Here is a 17359-nt window from a genome sequence, read left to right on the forward strand (position 1 = left end):
CCTAGCACCAGTCTTAAAAAGTGGAAACTCCTTTAATTCAACAATGGCTCCTGTAAACTGGACAACCCCTTTAAACAGGGATGCAGTTATTAGTCATTCAGGGTCTGTGAAAAGCTGGGTTACAAGCCTTATGGGCTATCCTAATGATTTATCAGGACGTGACATAAGCATGGGACTGGCTTCCATGTCATCCGATATACACCGGCATTTTCGCCTGGTCGCCCAGCGCCAGTTTTCCCACATTACTTAAGAGGATGAGGCGTTGTTTGTTGGATCCGTCCTGGGATATATTTTTTTCCCCCTTTACACTAATGTAGGAAAAATCTGCGGCATAGAAAAAGAAGTGAATGATTTTGTCTGGAAAGAATGGAAACTTGGCCCCCGCACGTTCTATCATCGGCAGCTATTTCTGGACAGCTCCGAGGAAACCTTCTCCGTCAGTCACTTCTACTTCCTGCACAGGAAATAAATGACCACCATGTAACGCCACGGCCCGAGCTGGAGCAGCACCAGCAACGCAGCCTACCAAACATCTATAGGGCAAGCCAAGGAAAGCGGAGCTAGTTGTAGCAGAGCTGGGGCCGTCACTGTGTGCTTGTATGAGAAGATACTGTGGTCAGACAGTAGTTCCCACCATGAAGAGTCAAAAGGTATGAGAGTGTGACATAATGATAAACTCAGCTCTGCTACATCCATACATTACTATTCCCGATGGTCTTTTAAAGGGATTCTATCATTAAAATGCAATTTTTTCTGTATGCAAATGAGTTCTCTCGCAGCACTGGGGGCGTCCCCAATGCTGCGAGAGAATTCTCCAGCGACACCTCTATCTTCATCTGGAACGGCCTCACTCAGTTTCTTCTTCTGGCGCTAGCTGCAAACTTCTAGGCATGCGCAGTCGGCTCCAGCCGTCCAGTGCCGTCTGTGCATGGCCGCAGCCATTTTCTTGTGGCCGCTTACTGTGTAAGCGGCCACAGGAAAATTGCACAGTCGGCTCTGCCCAAGGCCTAGAAGTTTGCCCCCAGTGCTGCGAGAGAAATCATTTGCATACAGAAGAAAACCGGGATTTCTACAGAACGAAGTCATCTAAAGGTAGGAGAAGAATAGCCTTTCTTAAGGCTATTCCTACGTGTTAGGGAGAAAAAAAAATTGCATTTTAATGATAGAATCCCTTTAATAGGCCTGACAAAAAAAAAAAAATGATATTAAGGCTGGCCATACACAGTAGAGAGAAGTCAACCAAAGCTGGTTTAGTTGGTGGCCTCTCTTTTGGGACGCACCATGCACATGCATGCTTGGCTAAGCTGAGAATGCATATATGTATGTATATACATTAGACAGTTGGGTGAATCCCTCTGAAATAAGTAGGATCGGCCCACACTAATATGTGTATGGTCATGTTAACGCTTAAAAGGAATTAGAAGTGTTCCGATACCCGGGCCCCCCCTCAGATCAGCTGGATGAAGAGGCCGCAGCATACAGATGAGTGTTGCAGCCTCTTCACTGAATGTCAAGGACAGCACCACACATATCACAGAGACTTTGCTTGGTATTGCAGCTCAGCCCCATTCCTTCTAAAGGAACTGAGCTACTGCTGCATCATCTGTCTGGTAAATGACTGCAGCCCTCGTGAGCACTACAGCCTCTTCAAACAGTTCAAAGACAGGTGTGAGACCCCCCAAAAAATCACAGATAACATAGGTCATCAATGTGCAAGTCCCAGAAAACCCCTTTAAAGGACAGTAAGAGCCACTGGGTGACAGATACTCAAGAAAACAACGGATTTTCACAGAAAAAATTGTGGCTATTTCTGCAGCTCCCCCTCAGGAGAAATGTAGTATTACAAGGCAGCCATTCTGATGAATGGATGTCCATGTAATATACAGACAGCTTAAGCCTGCCATGGTGGATCTCCAGTGTGGCTTGTCGAGGGGGGTCCTAAAGGGGAACAGTAGTCTATGATGGATTCCTAAAATGACATGGGCAGCAGGGTCACCAATATTCATTGCACCTACCTGGACCAAGTTTGGAGATGGCGTACAGAAGGTCGTAGTTGATGACCGGGGTGGAGTCTTCTGCCTGTTTCCAGCCCACTGGAGGGGAGGCCGGAGGAGAGATAAGGAACTGCTTCTCAGGGTTTGGGGGGGCCAGGTGTGAACTTCCTATGTGCAAGGTCTACAAAAAGAACAAGACAAGGATTACTGACGTGCACTGGACAGGTTACGTTACATAGAGGGGATTTGGCAGAATTTAGGAACTAAATCTTAAGCCTGGACTGGCCAGAGGTCATGCTGAGACCTGTAGTGCCCCGCAGGTTGTGCTTACAGTTCACATTAGCAGACCATTACAATGGCGGCTCAGACAGACCTGTGCGAAGTACAGCTTCATCTCCTTCCCCAGGAAGTCTGTCTTGTGCAGCTGGATCCTCGCCTCCGCCGCCGACAGTGGGTTACTGAAGTTGATCCTCACTCTCTTAAAACTCTTAAAGTACTGGAAGGTGGCGTCTTTATCGTAGGCTCGGAACAGGGACTCGAACTTGGTCTGCAAAAGAGGAATAAAAAAAAATGTTTAGATTTAAAAATACAACTTATATTTCCAGGAATCCATCACATACAACTGCAAAAACGTAAAAAGCAACACAAATAGACAAGCGTGAAAAGGAAAATACTGCATTAAAGGGAATGTAAATTATTGCATCAGACAAAGGATATCAGGCAGTCTTGTTGTACAATATCAGAAGGCTCCTGTAGTCTGATCCTGCAGTCATGGTCTTCAACTAGTATGTGGCAAAAATTCCCCTGAAACCCCTCCATCTCTTCACAATAGTTACCGTATTTTTCGGACCATAAGACGCACCTAGGTTTTAGAGGAGGAAAATAGGGAAAAAAAATTTTGAAGCAAAAACTGGTAAAATATTTAATATATGGGAGTTGTAGTTTTGCAACAGCTGCAAGGCCACATTGACAGGTGACCCTGCAGCTGTACGGGGATGCATAGGGCGTTTTTTTTTGCAGGGCCAGATGTACTTTTTAGTCATACCATTTTGGGGAATGTCTATTTCGTAGATCACCTTGTATTGAAAAAAAAAACAGGAGGTGATTTAGAACTTTTATTCATTTTATATTTTTATTATATATTTTTAAAGCTTTTTTTTTTTTTTTTTTTTTTACTGTTTTATTCCCCCCCGGGGGCTTGAATCTGCGGTCACTTGATTGCAAGTCCCATAGACGGCAATACAACTGTATTGCCGTCTATGGGACATTCTGTCTATTAGTATTACGGCTGGTCATAGAGACCAGCCGCAATACTAATATATAGCAGTGACAGGCCCGGGAGCCTCATTAGGCTCCCGGCTGTCACCCGAACAGGTCGGCTCCTGCGATATCGCCGAGCAGGAGCCGGCCTGCAACGTCACAGGTACGGGGCCGGTGGGGACCGGCCCCGGGGGAGAAGAGGCCACCGATACTGACCCGGCATCCGCTGTACTAGAGAGGTGGATGCCGGGGAGGGATAGACTCCATCACATGTGCCGGGCCTGAGACATCGCTGCGCTCCTCTGCCCTGCACGAAGCCAGCGGCGGGGGGACGGAGAAGCGGAATAGCATCGCCCCTGCTGCTGGCTTCATGCAGGACAGAGGAGCGCAGCGATGTCTCAGGCCCCGGCGTCTATCCCTCGCCGGCTTCCGCCTCTCTATTACAGCGGATGCCAGGCGCCACATTCAGACTATAAGACGCACCCTTCTTTTCCCCCAAAATTTTGGGGAAAAAAAGTGCGTCTTATAGTCCGAAAAATACGGTACATGTACGATACTTGTTTAGCCAGATTTGCCAACTTGTCCAAAAGACGGGTAGCCGCGACTGAATGCCGCGTGCTCCACTCCGGATTAGGCCCAATGAATGGGCCTAGTCGGGAGGAGGGAGTGTCTTCAGGCTGAATCGCGAGGCGAAACGCCCTGAAGAATGAGCAAAAGGGTAAGTTCACACAGGGTTTTTTGGTCAGGATTTTGAGGCCATATTCGTCTCAAAATCCTGACCAAAAAAACGTCTCCCATTAAAATCAATGCCCAAACAAGCTGGCTCCCGGAAAAAGAAGCGACATGCTCATTCTTCAGGCTGTTTCAACTCGCGATTTGGCTTGAAGACACTCCCGACTAGGCTGAGGAGTCGCAGCTACCCGTATTTTGGACCGGACCCTAGGCGGCCTCCACCTCAGCTTCTGGTCCCCGTGTGAACTTACCCTCTCGCTTCTTTTTGTGGAGCCGGATCAGGCCAGCTCCCGGATTTCAATGGGAGCCGTCTTTTTGGTCAGGATTTTGAGGCGAATATGGCCTCAAAATTCTGACCAAAAATCTCTGTGTGAACTTACCCTGACTCCCAAAATAAGGGGCCCCTTCCGAGACTCCCAGAAGAGCTGACAAATCTCTTAGGTGGCAGAGTATTCCTGCATCTGCAAGTAATATGCCAGTTACCTTGCAATAAGTGCTGGGCCCACTTAAAGGGGGTGTGACTCACTTCCAAAAGGGGTGTTTTGCTAAAACAGGGGGCAGGGTCAACCACTAAAATTTGGCTGACATGCTTTAATCACCTTGATTCCCCCACGACGTTGTTGGCCGGCACATGTTTAGTTCTTTACAGGATCAGAATGTAACAAATGCTATGGGGTTTCACCATATTGGGGACCCTCCACTGCCCAACCCTCTTTATATTGATGCCTACAGGAGTCCCTGACTTGATGGTCATCAGACGTCAATGGCCACATCTTTGCAGTTCGAATCCCCGGGGTGGGATGAGGCTCCTAATAACTTGGTTGTATCCCTGGGACCGCAAGATCTATGACAGGATCTATGAAGACATCACGCATCAATATGATATTACGTAGCGCCAGCACCATATAAAACCCGCCATATACAGATCTCTATCCATGAGGTATACCCCCACTTGGTACTCCATATAGGAACGCCACTGTCGACTCGCTCTCTGGGTAACGTAACCAGCAATTTCATGCAAGTCACATATTTCGCCCCAAACCCAGAAAATAAAGCTGTGTGCGGCGTGTCCAATGAATTGGCATGTCTGTGCGCCCACCGCGCCGGATGTAGAATGGCGATTAGGAGCCCAAATGACAAAGAGGCGATGACAAATCGTCCGCACAATAAATGAATACGTTTTCCACTGCTGCAGCTGTCACTTCCCTGCTGAAAAGAGCAGCTGTCACTTCTGTGGAAAGAATGTCGCACTAAAGAGGGGAAACGCGTCCTCCTGATTCACTTTATGAGGCTCCTTGTAACTGATAGCGAGGCTCCTTGCAAGACATCGGCCTGGGCAGAGGTGAACTTAGCCTTAAAGGAGTTTTCTGGAACTTCCTCTCCTAGATTGAAGATCATGGGGAGTCTGACACCCAGGAACCTCACAGATAAGTTGTTTGGCCAGCAGTGAAACTGACGGATCGGTACCAAGCACAGTCACTACCTAAACATTCTTATCGGGCACCGTACAGTATACGAAGAGGCCGCCGTGTTCATCTGAATGTTGCCGTCTCTTCAAACAGCTGATCTGTCGGGGTCCTAGATGCAGCACCCCTGCTGATCTGCAATTGATGACCGATCTAAAGGAAAGGGTGGAAAAACCCTTTAACTCCTGTAAGACCATGGACATGACGAAAATCAGCCTATTAGGTTCAGAAATTGCACATTCCGTCAAAAATCATGGTCCTGCAAGCTATACACAAGCCGCAAAGGATCGGCGAATACGCTCACGTATACGAGACCTGAAGCTACACAACGCTGTTGTATCACGGAATGAATTTTTGCCCCATGTACATGTTCTCAGCTCTGCCACTTCTATGTGGTGACCAGCAGGGGGCAGTCAGTCTTTGCATATTTTGCATTCCTCTGTACATACTTCTGATCAGACCAACAGAACAATAAGGAGCGCCCCTCCCCCACCCCCAAAAAAGGACATTTCATGTTTATAGCTAAAGAGAACTTGTTTCATCCCACACACATATTGAGCAGAAGTAAAGCTCAGGGGGACCCCCAACACCACTGCAAGTACCCTAGGGGTACGGGGGTTCCCCGAGACTGTAGCTTGGCCCCATTCCCTTACATTACCCACAACACTGCAGAGTGAGACGTCTAACATAGATCATGCGATGAAGATCGCAACCAAAATCGCTTGGTAGTCCTGGCCTAATTCATGAGTGGGTGTCAGGGGTCGCGGACAGATTGACACGGTGCAGTGGGGGCATCAGAATTGCATTGGAACAACCTATATGTGGTTTTTGGTGCTGCACCCCATAATGGTTAGAGGATAGGGCCCCAGATGACCTCTAATCCATCCTTAAGGGTTAAAGGGGGTCACGTAGAAAAAGCAAAATTCATACAAGTCACTAATATACAGTGGGGTAGATATAGGAGACTGCATGGAGGATGGTGTGTTGCTCATAACAACCAATCACAGCGCAGCTTTCATTTCATATTCTGCACCGGAAAACTGAAAGCTGTGCTGTGATTGGCTGCTATGGGCAACAGACCGCTATCCTTTTAGGAAGAGGCAGTCGTTGAATATCTTGTATAGATCTCCATTTTCGCGACCCAGCGCAGGGGCCCGCACTTCTATAACGTCCACGTTCACAATTTACATCCTGTAAGGAGACGTGTCAGGTGGTCTGCCGCCTCAAATGCCTTTCCAAAACCCGGGCCCACATCGGAAAGCGGAGGCCTCCGATCCGCCTTCTATACAATGGGACGAATGTCTGAGGCCTTGTGTCGTGGTTACCGTTGCGATTTAGACGTCGAATCCACGGTAAAGGGGGCGTTCACATGGAGGACTTTGAAGCAGATTTTTTTTTTCTGAATGTGGAAAACCGACGCTGAATTTGGAGAAGCGCGTTACGGTATTTTGACTTTTATCGGACGGGGACAAATTTGAGGCGAATTCCGCGTCATACACAGGTCTCCCATTGAAAACAATGGGCACCAGAATTCAGGTGAAAATTTGAGCCAAGATTGAGGCCGAAGCTACCTCAAAAGCAGCTCTAAATTCCTCTGTGTGAACTTGGTCATAATGGCCAAACATTACCCATGTGGGATGACGTATATATCAAACGTGAAGACTCTTCTACCCGGTGAATGTCGCCATTTAGGAGTCACCTGCGCCCCTCTTTGCTGCCCTTATAGTAGTGCCTGCGTTTGTTCCTTTGCCGATTGTATAATTTTAAACCGTATAAATTCGTATGAATAAGAAAAAAACATTTCCTGGAGGGAAAAAAAACCCAAAAACTTTTATAATAAAACGTAAAGACAAAAAAAAAACGTAAACACGTCCCCTCCGTCACTCTGCTATACAATGATCCCATACAGACAGGTCTATTACCCATTATTTGGGTCAAAAGGGTCAACGACGTGACAAAAATAAGGCCCGTCTGGCCAACAAGTGGTTGAACCGATGACCGAGGGCATCCTCAGCCCCAAAGCAGGGTGCAGCACGCGGATCGTACAGATGGCTACTGCTAATGAATGGAGAGCGTTACAGCAGAGCTGAGTTTGTCACCTGACTCAACTCATTGGCGGTTTCTCATAACCCTGACACACTATTGTCACTCAGAGGTAGCAGAGCTGAATAGGTCACGGTGCGCATAAAATAAAAAATGACAATGGCTCTGCTACTTCTGCGAAAACGCAAGGCTACGTGCACACGATCAGGATAACAAAGGACTTCAATGCAAAAAATTCACACGTGACTGAGAAGTGGTCGGACTGATCATCAGGCGCATCCTCGGGCACAGAGCGCAGCGTAACAGGCAGACACCGATCCCTACAGATTGTTACTACAAATGAATGAAGAGCAGCAGAGCCGAGCTTGTCACCTGGCACGACTCATTGTGATATCCTTGGACAATCCTGCCGCACTATTGTGACTACAGAGGTAGCAGAGCTGAATATGTTCAACCTATCATGACACCGCTGTGTTTTAACTATTGCAGTGGTCCGCATAAAAAAACAACCACAAATACAACTCAGCTAAATCTGTAAAAATGCAAAAAAATTAAAAATAAATCTGTAGAACGTTTCCTTACCCTGGCGTCGCTCTGATAGAAGATGTCGTTCTCAGCCACACAGGCCACCAGAGAAGCGAAGCTGTAGTTAAAGTTTCTGAAATGCATCTTGAGTGTTTGCCGAGAGCACAGCAGAGCGGACGATGAAGTTACAAGACCTGAGCAGGACACTTAAGGAAGCTGAGCCTACACCAAACTGTGTTTATAAGGCACGGCCACAACTCCTCCCCGCCAAACTCTACACACCGGTCCTATGGGGCAGCAAATTCCTCTGCAAAGTCCTGTTCCAAGTAACCGGGAAGAAGGACTGAGCAGAAGTCGCTGGGAAGGCGGTGACGTCAGCCTTAGTCACTTTCCCTATGCTAATTAACTTTTTTTTTTTTTTCTGCTTTGCAGGATGGAAAAACAGCTGAGGTTTGCAGAGCCGGCCCTTTATCAGGACCTCTGGCTACATAGTTTCCACAGCTAGTAATTCCATTCAACACTCAGGCTACATGGCCGCTCCACTTCAGCCTGTCTTAAGATGGAAAATGTTAATGCATGAAACCCGGCTGGACACACAGGCGTTATCTGAGAGGAGAAGGAGGAAAAACAAAAACACGCAGAGCTGTTAGTAAATCAGGAGGAGAAACAATGTAACGGAGAAAGGACGGAAACTAATAAATGCTGAGGATTAACTCAAAGGGCCTGGTTATTGTTACTAATGTATAGAAATAAGATCTACATAACAAGTGTTACATTACTTATCCTGTACTGATCCTGGTGAGCGCAGCTCTGGAGTATAATACAGGAGAAGTAATGTAATGTATGTACACAGTGACTGTACCAGCAGAATAGTGAGCACAGCTCTGGAGTATAATACAGGATAAGTAATGTAATGTATGTACACAGTGACTGCACCAGCAGAATAGTGAGCGCAGCTCTGGAGTATAATACAGGATAAGTAATGTAATGTATGTACACAGTGACTGCACCAGCAGAATAGTGAGTGCAGCTCTGGAGTATAATACAGGATAAGTAATGTAATGTATGTACACAGTGACTGCACCAGCAGAATAGTGAGTGCAGCTCTGGAGTATAATACAGGATAAGTAATGTAATGTATGTACACAGTGACTGCACCAGCAGAATAGTGAGTGCAGCTCTGGAGTATAATACAGGATAAGTAATGTAATGTATGCACACAGTGACTGTACCAGCAGAATAGTGAGCGCAGCTCTGGAGTATAATACAGGATAAGTAATGTAATGTATGTACACAGTGACTGCACCAGCAGAATAGTGAGCGCAGCTCTGGAGTATAATACAGGATGTAACTCAGGATCAGTACAGGATAAGTAATGTAATGTATGTACACATGTATGACTAAATGTTTTATAAATTGGTATCCAAAAAGGACGCTGACTTACTGCAGGTTCTCACTACTAGAGATACAGTACACAGAAAAAAGAGAAATGGCGGCAGACTATGTACGAACTTGGTGTCAGTATTACATTGGGGAACCTTTAAAAGGCTTTACATTTTTATGCAATAAAGATTTCTATTAAATATCAGCCGGCAGAGATCGAGGAGGAACTAACTCAAAGCATAATAGACAATTGTATCATCCAACTTGTACACGAGAGGCGGATCATCTTCTGAGGAGGAAATGAGGGCCTGCGGCCTGGTCCCCCCGGACAGGGAAACAAGCGTTGAATTATTGACCACAGGTTACTAATGCATGTGCTGTGAGGACACTCGAGGAAATATAAATGCTCAGAGGGAAAATATGTTCTACCAGCAAACAGTAATTACAGCGTATACCGCCATCCCGCTCCACAGCCGGAGTTAACCATTTCCTACACGTCCAACATGCTGACAGCACAGAATTCAGACAAGTAGCTTTAAGTAAAGATTAACAATGATGGACTGTAAATGGATGGAGGAGGTTTGTGAGGTTTTCACTGATATTTAATTCATCTTTATACCATTGCCGACTGTTGTGGATGGAGCTGCTGACCTGGTCATCCATCTTTATTTAGTATAGAATGGTAATGTCTGGCCATGGATGCCCCATTACTATACACTCAGGATCAATAAAAGGACCCCTATGTGACCTCACCCTAAGACCTTCTGGGACCACCCCTATCGGGAGTATGGGGACCACCATGTATACCAACACCAACCTCCTAAATCCAAGACCATATTTGCCTATTTTCCTGAAATGTCCAAAATGGGGTTCACCTATACACCATGGTTGTGGTGTCCTTGCCCCCTGGTGTGCCCCATGAGCACCCTGATTACATAAAGCCAGTCATACCAGTCTATGCCAATCACTGTTTACACAATTAACTCATTATTTCCACTGAAATCCTGCCAAACTCCAGCGAAGGGTAACACACTACACCCCGCCCCGAAATCACACATATGACACTGAGGGCATGGCCTCTTCTGCCCTGATACAACAGATCTGCCTAGGACAAAAGGAGCCAACACTAATAAATAATGGAAACCGGTCATGACAGGCCATTCCCTGGAATAACAACCGACAAGACTTCGCCACCAGAAGTTGTTTCCCCGTAACTGAAAATTAGTTTATACAGGATTAGTGACGGCCCTGCCCTAAGCACCGGCGAGATCCTGTAGAAGCGAGAAGGAACGTAGGACATCATACACACAAACATCTGCCACCATCTGAGGTGTCCTGAGCCTCGGATCCTAATGGCAAATTACAATGAAATTCCAAGAGAAGAGAAAGTCCCTGGAATGAAGAGGAGACTCGCTGTCTGTTCTACACACAAGGCACCATGAAGACCTCAGATGAACTTCCTGGAAGGGGTGACACAAGAACATGCAGGATCCAGCCTTGTATTTCCACAAAATTCTTCATCTTGCAAGCACCTTGTAGGAACAAGCAACCCAAAAATGACCAAACGGCCTATGCTGAATGTGGGCCAATGATCAGGGAAGGTCTTAAAGGTGACTTATGCACAAAAAAAGGGGCAGCACAAAAACCATGACACTCAAGAGAAGGAGGGGTGATCAATTGGGTCAATGGAGGTCAAAAACTATGGACCCTCACCGATTGGCTTCACTACTTACCAAACACAGTGCTATAGTATAGTGGCTGCGCTTGGTATCACAGCTCCGCCCCTTAACCTGAAAGGGACTCAGCTAAAATTGGGACATGTGACTAAAGAACGTGATGTCATATGGCCTGTGAAGCAGAAACGGCATTACGGAACAGTTGCTGCCGCATGAAACAGCTGACCCGTGGGGTCCCATATCTGTGACCAGTGCTAATCTTTACTTGATAATCTATCAAGCAGCCCTAGGGGGCTCCAACTCTGCCTAGCCCTCACCTTGTCCTTGCGCCAACACTTGGCACTGCTATTTGGGCACCATACTGTATGCTTCTTTGAATCGGGCATCAATATTTGTACACTGTATAAGCCTACAGTACAGGGGGTACCGTACAGGCATCCGTCATCCTACAACACCCAATATAACTTCATACCCTATGGCTCTTTGACCTTGAAACGGTGATGTCACACTTGGTGGTTGACAAATACTGGTATGGTGGAGTTTGGGTTGACAGGGTCAACATGCACCAAGTTATGAGAAAAAAATAAAAAGTTATGGCCAAACCCCCTCTTTAAACTAGTACTCAAGTATTTCCATGGAGGTTGATGGGTGGGCCCATAGGTTAAGATTAGGTAAGCAGGTTGGTCTCCCCCTTTAGGTATGGTACGGATTAGGAGGACCTCAATAAAGTCTGCAGGTTGACTATAAACCAGAGCTCTGGAGTTGGAGTTGTGGGATCAGAGCCAATTTTTGGTGAAGTTGGGGAAAAAAAAAAAGTTACCGACTCTGGCTTCAAATTAGAGTGATATGAACTTCCATCCTACACTTAATATTGTATAATTAATATGTATAGTTTGTTACATTTTCATAAGAATTCAGTCATTTGCTATTTGTGAATTAGAGGAGTCGGACTGTGAAAAAAAATAGAGTCGTCGGTGTCCGTGATTTGGCCTAATAACTTCACGGTAGATTTTGCTCCCTTGGGAAAGTTTCCCGCAGGAAGTTTTACTTCCTATAGGTCTAACTTCTAAATCCCAAAGCAAAATCTGCAGCAGGTCACCTACGCACCATGGGCCAGAAGGGGAACTCCCCAGACACCATAGCCGAGTGACGACATCTACCTCTACACCACCAAGGCCATGCTCCTGGTCCATAGTAACCATACTAGAACGGATCCCCTGATGCTGTAGTCATTGTGACGTCTGTTTGTGAGCCGCATTGTCTTTCTCGGGTAAATATTTGTGTACTCGAGTCCTGGATCATGTTGCGACAAGTCCCTTTCTGCAGTAGATGGAATTACATCTCTTTGTAAATCCACCGCCTGGCGCATTGCAGAAGTCTGATGAAATTTTTAAAGAGTCCTTCAGCTTCTTCCCACCGGGCCCAAAGGTTTCCAGAACTTTGTTCCGGGCACTTGACTTTTTGAATTTCTTCCTATCGACCCCTATGAAAGTTCTCGTACCTGGCAATTAAGCAAACACTCACGGAGAGGTCTATATGGTCCCCAAAGTCATCGGTAGCTGGTCCAACATTGGGAACATTGTCAGACTGAAATTTCTTGGAATCACCAGATGAAGAGATTCTGGGAACAATCCCTAAGAAATACACCAGGGGGGCTCACACTTTTTCTGCACGCGAGCTACTTATAAAATGACCCAGTCAAAAGATCTACTACCTTTTTCTTGTGGGCGGGGCCTGTGCCGCAGCATTGTCAGATTGACATCGGATCCCGGAGAGGTAAGTAACATTGTTTATGTTCTCTCATCTCCCCTGGGGCTCCGATAATTATACCTGGGGGTCTGAAAAGATCCCCGAGTATAATAATAGCGGTAGTGGGATCGCGGCCTGGCCTGAGCCTATTCACTACCGCCCACTGCGGCCTATAGTACAACGGGAAGTGGTGGCGGCAGTGAACAGGTCAGGGGAGGTTGGTAAATAGGCCACTACCTGCTGGGAATACTCCAACATGTAGCGGCCTATTATAAAACAAACAAAGTTCTCATACTTACCGACCTTGATGCTGCCGCTCCCGCATCCTTTTCTCCTGGCAGACGTCTGCATATCAGCGTAGGCAGCGTGATGACGCCGCCTACGCGGAAACGTAGACGTCTGAACAATCGCAAGGAGAGCGGCCGGTCTCCTGTGCTGGTTCAAACAAAATAGAAAAAAAAATAAAAAAAAATAAAAAATGTCACGCGATCGACCCATACTTCCTTTGCGATCGACCAGTAGATCGCGATCGATGTATTGGGCACCACTGAAATAGACCATAGTATCCTTCAAATTTGGGAGCCATTACGGTGTTAGAACCTAGAAGATCCTCTGGTTCTCTGGTGGGCCACTCCAACATTGGTAGGACCTATTCAAGGTCTACATCAACATCCAGGTTCTTGGGCAGGTCTGATAACCCAAAGATTTCCCCGAGACATTGAGGACATGTCCTACACCTGTTATCTGTGTTGCAAATTTGGTCTTTCCCTAGAACGAGTTCTGCAAAGATTTACCAAGAACTTCCCTGAAATCCACTCTTCCTAATGAGGCGAAGGGCTTGTATACTTTAGCAATCCATTACATGGGCAGCTTTACTTTAGTACTTTGCCAGACACATGGAAATGCGCCGAGCGTTTGATGGGATCATCGGCAGCTTGTCCAGAGTTGTTGTCACCTCGGGAGTAAGAGGCAACCTGTGATTTGCTTCTCGTAGTCCGGCTCCGTAGATGGAGACGTCGCTATCTCAAGAGAGACCGATCAAAGCGAGCGGAAATTATAAAGAATAAAAATAACATGCAGGAGCCATTACAGTAAAGTTCAGAACCCCCTATGTCTGCAAAGATAGAAATGTGAATAATGGTTGGAAATTTCTGCACCTCAACACTCACCTGTCCGGGAAGTGACTACGACACTATTCACACTGAGCTGCCTGGTTCAGTACAACAAGTATTGACTTTCATTCTCATCTAGTTTCTGTAACTTATTACTAATCGGTCTTTCCTCTTCCAGTCTGCCCGGGCTCAGGTTCTGGCCTTCTGCTACACCAATGTGTCCACCCTATGCAGGTCTTGGGACTGCACCCGCACCATACAGTGGCTCGGTCCCACTTGAATGGGGCGGAGCTATGAGGATGTTCATTGTCTGCACAGGAGCTGTATACACCAAGCGGTGACTGATTATTTGTAACATTATATCATTGTAGCAAAATGTAATTAGTGAAGCAAATACCCCTGAAATTCCCCAACTACCGAACTGCGATCTGTAGGCTGCTCACATACCGAGCCAGCGGGAGGAAGTATTTCTGAGAAGCCAAATAATGGCTATACATAATGTACCGCACACCCACAGCGCGCGGAGCGGCCAGAGATGGGAATTAAAGAATGCAAGAAAATATTTCAACTCATCTCTGAAAAAAGGGAAATTAACAAAAGTCCAATCACATTAACCTCGGACCAAGATGACAGTAATGACCAAACTGGGATAGTCATCACCAAATACAGCGCTCACTAGAATGGATCATCTGCCAAAGGAATAGTGAGCGCAGCTCTGGAGTATAATACAGGATGTAACTCAGGATCAGTACAGGATAAGTAATGTAATGTATGTACACAGTGACTGTACCAGCAGAATAGTGAGTGCAGCTCTGGAGTATAATACAGGATGTAACTCAGGATCAGTAATGTAATGTATGTATACAGTGACTGTACCAGCAGAAAAGAGAGCGCAGCTCTGGAGTATAATACAGGATGTAACTCAGGATCAGTACATTATAAGTAATGTAATGTATGTACACAGTGACTGCACCAGCAGAATAGTGAGCGCAGCTCTGGAGTATAATACAGGATGTAACTCAGGATCAGTACAGGATAAGTAATGTAATGTATGTACACAGTGACTGCACCAGCAGAATAGTGAGTGCAGCTCTGGAGTATAATAGAGGATGTAACTCAGGATCAGTAATGTAATGTATGTACACAGTGACTGCACCAGCAGAATAGTGAGTGCAGCTCTGGAGTATAATAGAGGATGTAACTCAGGATCAGTAATGTAATGTATGTACACAGTGACTGCACCAGCAGAATAGTGAGTGCAGCTCTGGAGTATAATAGAGGATGTAACTCAGGATCAGTAATGTAATGTATGTACACAGTGACTGCACCAGCAGAATAGTGAGTGCAGCTCTGGAGTATAATACAGGATGTAACTCAGGATCAGTACAGGATAAGTAATGTAATGTATGTACACAATGACTGCACCAGCAGAATAGTGAGCGCAGCTCTGGAGTATAATACAGGATGTAACTCAGGATCAGTACAGGAAGTAATGTAATGTATGTACACAGTGACTGCACCAGCAGAATAGTGAGCGTAGCTCTGGAGTATAATACAGGATGTAACTCAGGATCAGTACAGAATAAGTAATGTAATGTATGTACACAGTGACTGCACCAGCAGAATAGTGAGTGTAGCTCTGGAGTATAATACAGGATAAGTAATGTAATGTATGTACACAGTGACTGCACCAGCAGAATAGTGAGTGCAGCTCTGGAGTATAATACAGGATAAGTAATGTAATGTATGTACACAGTGACTGTACCAGCAGAATAGTGAGCGCCACTCTGGAGTATAATACAGGATGTAACTCAGGATCAGTACAGGATAAGTAATGTAATGTATGTACACAGTGACTGCACCAGCAGAATAGTGAGCGCAGCTCTGGAGTATAATACAGGATAAGTAATGTAATGTATGTACACAGTGACTGCACCAGCAGAATAGTGAGTGTAGCTCTGGAGTATAATACAGGATAAGTAATGTAATGTATGTACACAGTGACTGCACCAGCAGAATAGTGAGCACAGCTCTGGAGTATAATACAGGATAAGTAATGTAATGTATGTACACAGTGACTGCACCAGCAGAATAGTGAGTGTAGCTCTGGAGTATAATACAGGATAAGTAATGTAATGTATGTACACAGTGACTGCACCAGCAGAATAGTGAGCACAGCTCTGGAGTATAATACAGGATAAGTAATGTAATGTATGTACACAGTGACTGCACCAGCAGAATAGTGAGTGTAGCTCTGGAGTATAATACAGGATAAGTAATGTAATGTATGTACACAGTGACTGCACCAGCAGAATAGTGAGTGTAGCTCTGGAGTATAATACAGGATAAGTAATGTAATGTATGTACACAGTGACTGTACCAGCAGAATAGTGAGCGCCACTCTGGAGTATAATACAGGATGTAACTCAGGATCAGTACAGGATAAGTAATGTAATGTATGTACACAGTGACTGCACCAGCAGAATAGTGAGCGCAGCTCTGGAGTATAATACAGGATAAGTAATGTAATGTATGTACACAGTGACTGCACCAGCAGAATAGTGAGCACAGCTCTGGAGTATAATACAGGATGTAACTCAGGATCAGTACAGGATAAGTAATGTAATGTATTTACACAGTGACTGCACCAGCAGAATAGTGAGCGCAGCTCTGGCACTAGCAGATCACTCATTGTTTTCTCTACTTGAGACATATTTGTGGAAAATTTTGCCATCCCCGGGGTTTGTTTTGGAAAATGACTTCTGAATTTTACAGAAATTTCTCAAGAGTTCCTTGGAGGTGAGCAGTAGTCTCTAGATAACAAGCAGTCAGCCATTGTTCACATCTTGCATATTTATGTTTCACCTGCATGGAAAAAATGACACAGCCACTAATGTGCCTTTAATTACAAGCGTATCCAGCGTAGAGCGTGAGGTCAGGCCTCGTGGGGAGACAATGCCGGCAGCTGACACCGTGCCATTAGATAGATGACAAGGAAGAGCAGCTCCAGATTTAGAACAGCTGCAGGTAGTTGGCTTCATAGTTTCCGACAAAAAGGTATGTGTCACCCGGATTACACAGAGAAACACTTCCATGTCCTGTGCGATCGGGGGAGACTCAGGATTTCCACGTCATAGGACCCGAAAATCCTAGAAATGTAACATACAAATCTAACCTTTACTGATGGATGATCGATAGATAGATAGGAGATAGATAGATAGATAGATAGATAGATAGATAGATAGATAGATAGATAGGAGGGGCTGCAAGTACACAGCGCCACACAGTTTGTAGTGGTCGTGCCTTGCTACTGCAGCTCAGGGCCTACTCACTTGATTACAAAAAGGGTCCAGTCCACCATATAAGACCCTACAGTCCCTTTAATAAGGCCAGCTCTAGTGCTGGTATATTATGGGTTA

The 17359-nt window shown here is 45.7% G+C and overlaps 2 protein-coding genes across 3 annotated transcripts in view; one reads left to right on the forward strand and one right to left on the reverse strand.

Moving 5' to 3' along the window:
• Positions 1-17359, forward strand: part of CLIC6 (chloride intracellular channel 6) — a 374274-nt gene that overhangs the window by 283610 nt on the left and 73305 nt on the right. The window lies entirely within an intron of this gene.
• Positions 1-17359, reverse strand: part of RCAN1 (regulator of calcineurin 1) — a 66604-nt gene that overhangs the window by 6109 nt on the left and 43136 nt on the right. The window contains exons 1-3 of one of the 2 annotated variants that reach the window (XM_075263506.1): positions 8078-8361; positions 2368-2541; positions 2016-2175 (exon numbers count right to left, since the gene is read on the reverse strand). In XM_075263506.1, the coding sequence (XP_075119607.1) occupies positions 2016-2175; positions 2368-2541; positions 8078-8164 (421 nt within the window). In that variant the 5' untranslated portion in view covers positions 8165-8361. Of the gene's footprint in view, positions 1-2015; positions 2176-2367; positions 2542-8077; positions 8362-17359 lie in introns of those variants that run through there. The other variant, XM_075263505.1, reaches the window with a different exon arrangement.

Source organism: Leptodactylus fuscus, chromosome 2 (genome assembly GCF_031893055.1).
Source record: "Leptodactylus fuscus isolate aLepFus1 chromosome 2, aLepFus1.hap2, whole genome shotgun sequence".
Taxonomy (NCBI): domain Eukaryota; kingdom Metazoa; phylum Chordata; class Amphibia; order Anura; family Leptodactylidae; genus Leptodactylus; species Leptodactylus fuscus.